General features: G+C 44.5%; 1 protein-coding gene across 1 annotated transcript; it reads right to left on the bottom strand.

Annotated features, from left to right (window-relative positions):
- Positions 1-203: 203 nt before the first annotated feature.
- LOC132045642 (uncharacterized) lies at positions 204-7934 on the bottom strand. Its single transcript, XM_059436222.1, has 5 exons — positions 7643-7934; positions 7346-7444; positions 6928-7260; positions 5176-5684; positions 204-228 (listed from the first exon to the last, which is right to left on the bottom strand). The coding sequence occupies exons 1-5, from the start codon at positions 7697-7699 to the stop codon at positions 204-206; spliced, it is 1023 nt and encodes a 340-aa protein (XP_059292205.1). The 5' UTR covers positions 7700-7934.
- Positions 7935-8955: the final 1021 nt, after the last annotated feature.

Raw genomic sequence — 8955 nt, 5'->3', positions numbered from 1 at the left:
GTGCTTATTCGAACTGCGAAGTCGGGTAAGCACTATCAAGCCCCCACTCGTAGGGTGTTGCCCCGAGTATCCGGGTATTTATCCTCGTTCCCTTCTAGTAACACGTTGTACTTGTTGCCTCATTAAAAACCTTGTCGGAAAACCCATTTGGGACAAAACCGTACTAAGGAAAAGAGTGCAACACGTGTTTTCAGACCTAGCAACTAACCATACCGGGCACTCGACTTCCTGCAAAAAGAAAAGGTTAGAAAATAAACAAAAAGAGTCCATACCTTAACAATAGTATTTCTTCAAATGAGCCACATTCCGCTTGTTGCGCAACCGTTGCCCGTCCATGGATTCCACCGATAGACCCTTTGCCCGTTATCTCGGTTATCTTGTACGGCCCTTCCCGGTTGGGCCCAATTTTCCTCGTTGGGATTCTTGGTGTTCAAGGTAACTTTTCGAAGTACCAAGTCCCCAATTTGGAAATGTCAAAAATTAGCCCTCCGGTTATAGTACCTTTCCATCCTCTATTTCTGGGCTGCAATACGGACCAACGCGTTTTCGCGTAGTTCATCCGTGAGATCGAGTTTTACGGCCATGGCCTCCTCGTTTGATCCCTCGGTGGTGTAACTGAATCGGAGACTTGGTTCTCCGACTTCTACGGGAATGAGGGCTTCGGCCTCGTAGACCAACGAGAAAGGTGTTTCTCCCGTACTCATTTTTGATGTGGTTCTGTAGGCCCACAGTACCTCCGGTAGTATTTCCCTCCAAAGGATGTTTCGATGTTTCAAGTCTTTTCCTCAAATTCTGAATTATTGTTTTGTTCGTAGATTCCGCTTGTCCGTTAGCACACGGGTGATACGGAGTTGATACAATTTTCTTGATCTTCAACCCTTCGAGGAAATCATTGACTTTACCACCAACGAACTGGGGACCGTTGTCACAAGTTATTTCGGCCGGAATGCCGAATCGGCAAATAATGTGGTCCCATATGAAGTCAATAACTTCCTTTTCTCTTATCTTTTCGAAGGCCTGCGCTTCAACCCATTTTGAGAAATAGTCAGTCATAAACAAAATAAAACGGGCCTTACCTGGTGCCCATGGCAACGGACCAACAATGTCCATCCCCCACTTCATGAAGGGCCAGGGTGATATCACCGAGTGCAACAGCTCTCCGGGCTGATGAATCATCGGGGCATGTCTTTGACATCCGTCGCATTTCCGGACAAAATTCTTCGAATCTTCCTCCATCCGGTTCCAATAATAACCGGCTCTGATAATCTTCCGGACTAAGGCTTCAGCACCGGAGTGATTACCGCAAGTCCTCTCGTGTACTTCTCTCATCACGTACTCCGTTTCTCCGGGGCCTAAACATTTGGCCAAAGGACCGAAGAAAGACCGTCGATATAACTGGCCATCCACCAGACAGAACCGTGCTGCTTTTGTCCTTAGCGACCGTGATTCTTTTGGGTCACTCGGGAGCTTTCCATCTTGCAAGTAGTCGATGTATTTGTTGCGCCAATCCCAAGTTAAACCCATCGTGTTTATTTCAGCATGCCCGTTCTCTATCACCGAATTCATCAAGTGCACCACAGTCCCGGGATTAATTTCTTCCCCTTCGATTGAAGATCCCAAATTGGCCAACGCATCGGCCTCACTGTTCTGCTCCCTCGGTACGTGCTGCATGGTCCATTCTTTAAACCGGTGAAGTATCACCTGGATCTTTTCCAGATACCTTTGCATCCGTTCGTCCTTGACTTCGAAGACGCCATTCACCTGGTTAACAACCAGGAGAGAGTCGCATTTTGCTTCAATTACTTCGGCCCCCATACTCCGAGCTAATTCCAATCCTGCAATCATAGCCTCATACTCGGCTTCATTGTTAGTTAATTTAATAGTTCTAATGGATTGCCGAATCGCATCTCCGGCGGGGGTTCTAAGAATGATTCCTAACCCGGAACCCTTAAGGTTCGAGGCCCCGTCCGTATGTAGTGACCAAATACCCGACCCTTTCCCCGAGGTTAACAGGAGTTCTTTCTCAACCTCGGGGATCATGGCCGGGGTGAAGTCTGCCACAAAGTCGGCTAAGATTTGGGACTTGATGGTCGTCCGAGGCTTATATTCAATGTCATATCCGCTTATCTCTACAGCCCATTTAGTTAGTCTACCCGATAATTCCGATTTATGCAAGACGTTCTTTAATGGATAAGTGGTCACCACACATATCGGGTGGCATTGAAAATAAGGTTTGAGCTTTCTAGAAGCGCTTACCAGTGCTAATGCCAATTTTTCAAGGTGGGGATAACGGGTCTCCGCATCCCCCAAAGTTCTACTCACATAATAAATGGGGAATTGCGTACCTGACTCTTCTCGGACCAAAACTCCACTTACCGCTACTTCGGACACGGCAAGGTAAAGAAAAAGTTGCTCGTCCGCTTTCGGTGTGTGCAACAAAGGTGGGCTGGACAAGTACTCTTTTAATTCTTGTAAGGCTCTTTGGCACTCCGGTGTCCAAGTGAAGTCGTTCTTCTTCCTTAGTAAGGAGAAGAAACGGTGACTCTTGTCCGAAGATCTTGATATGAACCGACTTAGTGTTACTATCCTTCCGGTAAGCCTCTGCACTCCCTTAACGTTATTCACCACCTCGATATCCTCGATTGCTTTGATCTTATCCGGGTTAATCTCGATTCCCCGGTTTGACACCATGAAACCGAGGAACTTGCCCGACCGGACACCGAAAGCACATTTCTCCGGGTTGAGCTTCATGTTATATCTTCGAAGCACGTCAAAGGTTTCCTGCAAATGTTTTAAATGGTCCTCTATTTCCAGGGACTTAACAACCATGTCATCAATATAAACTTCCATTGTTTTCCCTATTTGTTCTTCGAACATTCCGTTAACTAGGCGTTGGTAAGTTGCACCGGCATTTTTTAATCCGAAAGGCATGACATTGTAGCAATAAGTCCCATATCGGGTAATAAACGATGTTTTCTCTTGATCCTCCGGGTGCATCCGGATTTGGTTATACCCGGAGTAAGCATCGAGAAAACTTAACATCTCATGCCCAGCCGTCGCATCGATCATTCTATCGATGTGGGGCATCGAAAATGAATCCTTCGGGCATGCTTTGTTTAGGTCCTTATAATCAACACACATTCGAAATTTATTACCTTTTTTCGGCACCACCACTACGTTAGCCAGCCAATCCGGGTATTTTACTTCCCGAATAGAGCCTATTTTTAAAAGCTTCGTTACCTCATCCTTCACGAAGGCGTGCTTCGATTCTGCCATAGGCCTCCGTTTCTGCTTCACGGGGGGAAATCTCCCGTCGAGGCTGAGTTTGTGAGTTGTTACTTCTGGCGGTATACCTGTCATATCTATATGCGACCATGCGAAACAATCGGCGTTAGATTGAAGGAATTTAATATATTTGTTCCTGAGCTCCGAGGTTAACCCCGTGCCTAGGTACACCTTTCTACCTGGTAGATGATCAAACAAGGTGACCTCCTCCAACTCCTCTACTGTAGATTTTGTCGCATCTGAGTCATCCGGCAAGACAAATGATCTGGGTATGCCGAAGTCATCCTCTTCGTGCCCCGGGTCCAATTTCTTCTGCTCCGTTGTTAGACCCGTGCACGGTAGTTGCTATTTGGAATCCTTGCCCCCGGTTGATTCTTCCTTTTGGTCCGGGTTTTTGAGAAGGGGTGATGCTTCCTCAACTGCGAACATCTCTCTTGCAGCAGGTTGTTCTCCCCGGATGGTTTTTACTCCCTCCGGTGTCGGGAATTTCAGCAGCTGATGTAACGTCGATGGCACGGCTCTCATGCTATGTATCCATGGTCTACCCAAAGAATGCATTGTATTTCATATCCCCTTCAATTACATAGAACACCGTTTGCTGGATAGTGCCGTCAATGTTGACCGGCAAAGAAATCTCTCCCTTCGTGGTTTCGCTCGCCATATTGAACCCGCTGAGCACCCGGCACCAAGCACGATCCGGTCGAGTAGCCTTAGTCGTTCAACCACTCTCCACCGGATAATGTTGGCCGAGCTACCTGGGTCAATTAAAATACGTTTAATTTGTGACTTAAAAACAAGAATAGAAATTACCAACGCATCATTATGCGGTTGAATGATGTCTTCCGCGTCCTCGTTGCTGAAGGTGATGGAACCCTCGGGTACGAAATCCCGGCTGCGCTTTTCACGAACAATGGATACCTTGGTCCGCTTCATCACCGGCCCTCTAGGAGCATCTGTACCCCCGATTATCATGTTGATTATATGCTGAGGTTCTGCCTTCAATCCGTTTGTTTGACTCCTTTCCTTGTAGTGGCTTTTGGCCCGCTCACTCAGAAATTCACGAAGGTGACCATTTTTAAGTAAACGGGCCACCTCTTCTCTTAATTGGCGACGGTCTTCGCCCGTGACCATGGGTTCCATGGTATTCACATATCATGTTCGGGTCCCGCCGGCCGGGATCCGACCTCAATGGTCTCGCCACCTTGCTTCGGATGCGACCTACGGCCGAGACGAGATCCGAGGTATTGACGCTAAAGTTATATTCCGATATCCTTGGCGGTCTCTCGTTGGTTGCCGAGCTTCCGCATCACTCCTAAACGACAACCCTCGGCTATTCGATGGCCGCTCGGTTCTTCTATCTCCCCCGAGTGGAGAATTGACCGGACCGATCCTCGACTTTTCCGACCCGAAGCTTGGTTTCTCTCGAATGAGAGTATGGCCGATATCTTTCCTCGATGGCCGTGTCTCCGGGTCATAATTCTTCCTCGATCTCTCAGAGCCTTTGTTCATGTTTACAGGACCCGAGGGAAGTTCGAGCTGGTCATCCTCTACCCGAATCTTTGATTCGTATCTGTTGTGAACGTCTGCCCAGGTCACAGCCTCGTATTCCAGCAAATTTTCCTTCAGTTTGAACGAGGACGTCGAACTCCGAGGATTGAGTCCTTTGGTAAAAGCTTGTCCAGCCCATTCCTCCGAAACCGGAGGGAGTTCCATCCGTTCCCTTCGGAAACGGTTGACAAATTCACGCAATAACTCGGCATCCCTTTGGGATATCCGGAAAATATACGCCTTACAGGCCTGTACCTTTTTGGCACCGGCATGAGCTTTTATGAACGCATCCGCGAGCATTTCGAAAGAAGTGATTGAATGCTCGGAGGCGTATGGTCATACCAAGTCAATGCTCCTTTTGACAACGTTTCCCCGAACTTTTTCAACAATACGGATTCAATTTCGTCTTCTTCGACATCGTTGCCTTTTATGGCACAAGTGTATGAAGTCACGTGTTCCTGAGGATCCGTTGTACCATCATATTTCTGGATATCCGGCATTTTGAACCTCTTTGGGATCAACTTAGGAGCCGCACTCGGAGGAAAAGGCCTCTGAATGTACCTCTTCGAATCCGGTCCTTTCAGAATGGGCGGAGCCCCCGGGATCTGGTCCACCCGAGAGTTATAGGTCTCCACCCTCTTCTCGGTTGAGTCTACCCGCTTTGCCAATGTTTCGAGCATTCTCAATACTTCGGTGGACGAACCAGCCCCGGACCCATTGCTCTCGACCATCCGAGCTTCTTCCCTTCTGGGTTCGGCGACACCCTTAGTCTTCTCCGGAGCCGTTTCATCATTTTTGCTCTGCAACTGGGCTATTGCGACTCCTTGTTCGGCAATAGGCGCTCTTTTTTTCTGCGCAACATTTCAAAAATAAGACGTAAGTTAATATCATCCGGGGTATTTGGCACTTTCGGCCTTGTGCCCGGACAAAGTGACGAACCGAGAGTATTTAAAGGATCGGTAGCCGGTCGGGCGGCGTTCTCCTGGTTCACGGTGTTTTGTCGGTTGAGGCCCTCCCTCGAATCGACAGAATTTGGGTCAACGGGATCCACTGGTAATCCCCGCAGCCCACTGTTCTCATTTTCGGCCACAATCTCGTTGTTGATATGACCAGATTGTCCACTGTTTGCCATTTGGTCCGTTTTCACAGAGACGAACAAAAGAACTGAAAAATCTTTTGAGTGAGCAAGTAGAAACCGAGATCAAAGACCACTATTATCCTAGCCCCACGGTGGGCGCCAAACTGTTTACCCCGAAATTAGGTAATAAGTTGAATTTTTAAATGAGGTATAGGATATGTGGATACTTTAATCTATTTTGGTTAATGAAGAATGTATATGTAGATTCACTTATAAATGACTTAAATATATGTAAATCTGTATGCTAATGATTTGGACGAATGTGTTAATATTGTGGATTTGAGCTAAGTTATCTATATATATTTCAATACAATAGCGAATAATGTGAAACAATGGATTTAATACTATAATCCGGACCAAAATCAGAGAGAATGAAAGAGAGAGAGAGAGAGAGCTTTAATATATATTAAATACAATGTTTTGGATCTAAAAAACCAACCCCTAAAAGTAGGGAAAGTCCCCTATTTATAGTTTTGCCTCATGGGCCTTTCATACATACCAAGCCCTTTTAGAATAAAGGAAGCCCTAATATGGATAAGGTTGGGTCGTACGGTCTAACACCCGTACGACCCGAATGTGTGACAGAACGATCTTCACACGTGGCGATCGAACAACTGATTAACCGGACCAACGGCCGATCGAATGGACATGAGGAAGCGGACTAACGGAAGAAACCCAACCATGCGCATGAGCCGGACCAACGGCCACGATCAACTCCTCCATGCATAAACCGGACTAACGGCCACGATCAACTCGGCCATGTATAACCGGACCAATGGCCACGATCGGCTCGGCCTTGTTGAACTTGGTCTAACCGATAAGCTTGCCCCGATAAATCGGACCTTACGGTTTTCCTCCGACTTCTTCTGATCAAGCGCTACCGATGCAGTTCCCCCGGTCTGGATGCTCGTGCTTGTCTTCTTCCTTTTCTTGGTTCCCGGTCTCACCGGCTAAACAAAGATCCGGTTTTTACCGTATTCCCAGATAATGGTGTGTCCTCGAACTACCATGTCATTTTTCTTGGCAAATTTATGCATGGCATCTGCTAGAGAGTAATCTTCATTGCCGGGGGTTGCTTCATTAATGTGCCATTTCAGTTCGTTCTCAAAAACGGTCCATTTAAACCTGGAATTGTGCCAGTCTCGGTAAGCTGGATTATTAAGGATGCGAGGACTCATTCCGTTGCCAATAGGAAATGCTGACAACTTTTGATTCATGAAAATGGTTGCGTTTGCTAACGGCTGGCCCTGGGGGTCAATTGCTTGAAACTTTACCTTGCTCTTCCGTACCTGTTCATTTTCTTTTTTAATTCTTTGAATTGTCACATGAATTGAACAAATCTATATGTTTATAAAGTGAAAAGTATATATTAACCTTGTCGATGCTTTGATCGTGGTGGGATTTCCATTCTTCTTGACTAATTGGTTGTATGCTTACGCTGTCCACCAGTAAATCTACAGATGTATCGTTTCTCTGCGAAACAACAAAGACAGCCACGATTAAGCACATCTTACAATAATAACAATAAACTCATTGAATAAATAGTAAAACAAACCTATATATGTCATCTAATGATTTCCACAGGAAATTCGAATGCAGTGTAGTATTAGCCTAAAAGGTAATTCTACCGTCCCATGTTTATTTCAACTATTATATATTCAATTTACCAACCTCAAAATATAGATCAGCGGGGCCTGAAACATTCACCGTCATGCCACCCTTGAGCATAGACCAACATCCAGCTTCTCCAATAACCCATCCCAAAAGTTCTAAACCTGTAAGTGTTCTTATTTTTTTCGCCGCTACATCAACTTTTCAATGGCCCACCTGAAACCAAGCTAAAAAAAAAAAAACACAACGACCTTTTTGAAACATTCCCAAATAAAGAAAAAACTAAACGACCTTTTTCACAAAAAGTAGTAGTAATAATGTTGGTATCACATATTGAAGAGCAAGTAGGAAGGGGAACAATGAGAATTATTGAGATGTACGTTAACATTAAGATAGAGCATGTTATATAGGATTATAAAGTAAAACCAGGTGTAAATTAAATACCAGAAATAGCGTAGTGTTTGTCCTTTTCCAAGTGAAGCTTCTGGGAAACACTATCAGAACTTTTGGTCCTATTAAAAGCAACAATAAAATGGTTGCCTTGTTTTGATGTTTTTGTCTCGAGTTTGCATCTCCAATTAGTGACCAGCCTTTCAACCCTTCACTGAATTCTGGGTTCTAACTATTCCTCCCCCATATAGAGGCTTCGAGGATCTGCTTGCTAAACAATGTCACCAAAAACATATAGTATATTTCTAATATCAATATTTTTAGTTCGAGGCCAAATTAAGTATAAAGTATATGTATATAGCTTTAGTATACCTCTTGAGTGAAACTGTAGTCATAGTTAACTGCATAGGCTCGAAACCCTGCAAAATACATTTCAAGTAGATCAAAAAAGAAAAGTATGTGTCTGTGATGTATTAACAAAATAAAAAGTTTTGTTGTCCATCTGAAAAAATATTTATATGCAACCAATCACGTAAACACCAACTGTTTTAGTAAACTTCAACACTGAGCAGGGATTGTGTTACCGGGATGATATATCAGTAATCTGTTGGAGTCGATCAAATTGTATTGAACATACAACTATTTTTCAAGTGGTTAAAACTTACGCTAAAATCTAGAATGAAACAAATTAAAATGTAAAAACAACCTCAAAGGAATTCGTAAAACAAACCTGAGAAAATTACAAGGTAACATAATGTGATTTTAACGAAACATAATGTGATTTTAACGAAGTTATCTTTCTTGAAGAATTCCATTGTAACAAGTGTACACTGTCATAAAATGATAGTTGAATCAGAGCATAGACAAAAAAAAATGAAGGCGTTTTTCTATTCAGAAGAAAAAAAAAATGGAGCAAGAAACACGAACTCTAACTGACCTCTCAACTAAGGGCTGATATTAATACTCAGGAAGAATCGGTATAA

This window comes from Lycium ferocissimum, unplaced genomic scaffold, assembly GCF_029784015.1.
Source record: "Lycium ferocissimum isolate CSIRO_LF1 unplaced genomic scaffold, AGI_CSIRO_Lferr_CH_V1 ctg7448, whole genome shotgun sequence".
Taxonomy (NCBI): domain Eukaryota; kingdom Viridiplantae; phylum Streptophyta; class Magnoliopsida; order Solanales; family Solanaceae; genus Lycium; species Lycium ferocissimum.
The sequence above is the reverse complement of the archived record's forward strand: the minus strand, read 5'-3'. Positions and strand labels throughout refer to the sequence as shown.

What these genes read in the sequence shown, in the direction of transcription:
- LOC132045642 (XM_059436222.1), bottom strand. Translation starts at nt 7,699, where the DNA reads ATGCTCAAGGGTGGCATGACGGTGAATGTTTCAGGCCCCGCTGATCTA. An exon ending in ACGGTAAAAACCGGATCTTT is followed by an intron (nt 5,685 to 6,927) that starts GTTTAGCCGGTG and finishes AATGTTGCGCAG; the next exon opens with AAAAAAAGAGCGCCTATTGC. An exon ending in TCAAAAGGAGCATTGACTTG is followed by an intron (nt 229 to 5,175) that starts GTATGACCATAC and finishes TTCTTTTTGCAG; the next exon opens with GAAGTCGAGTGCCCGGTATG.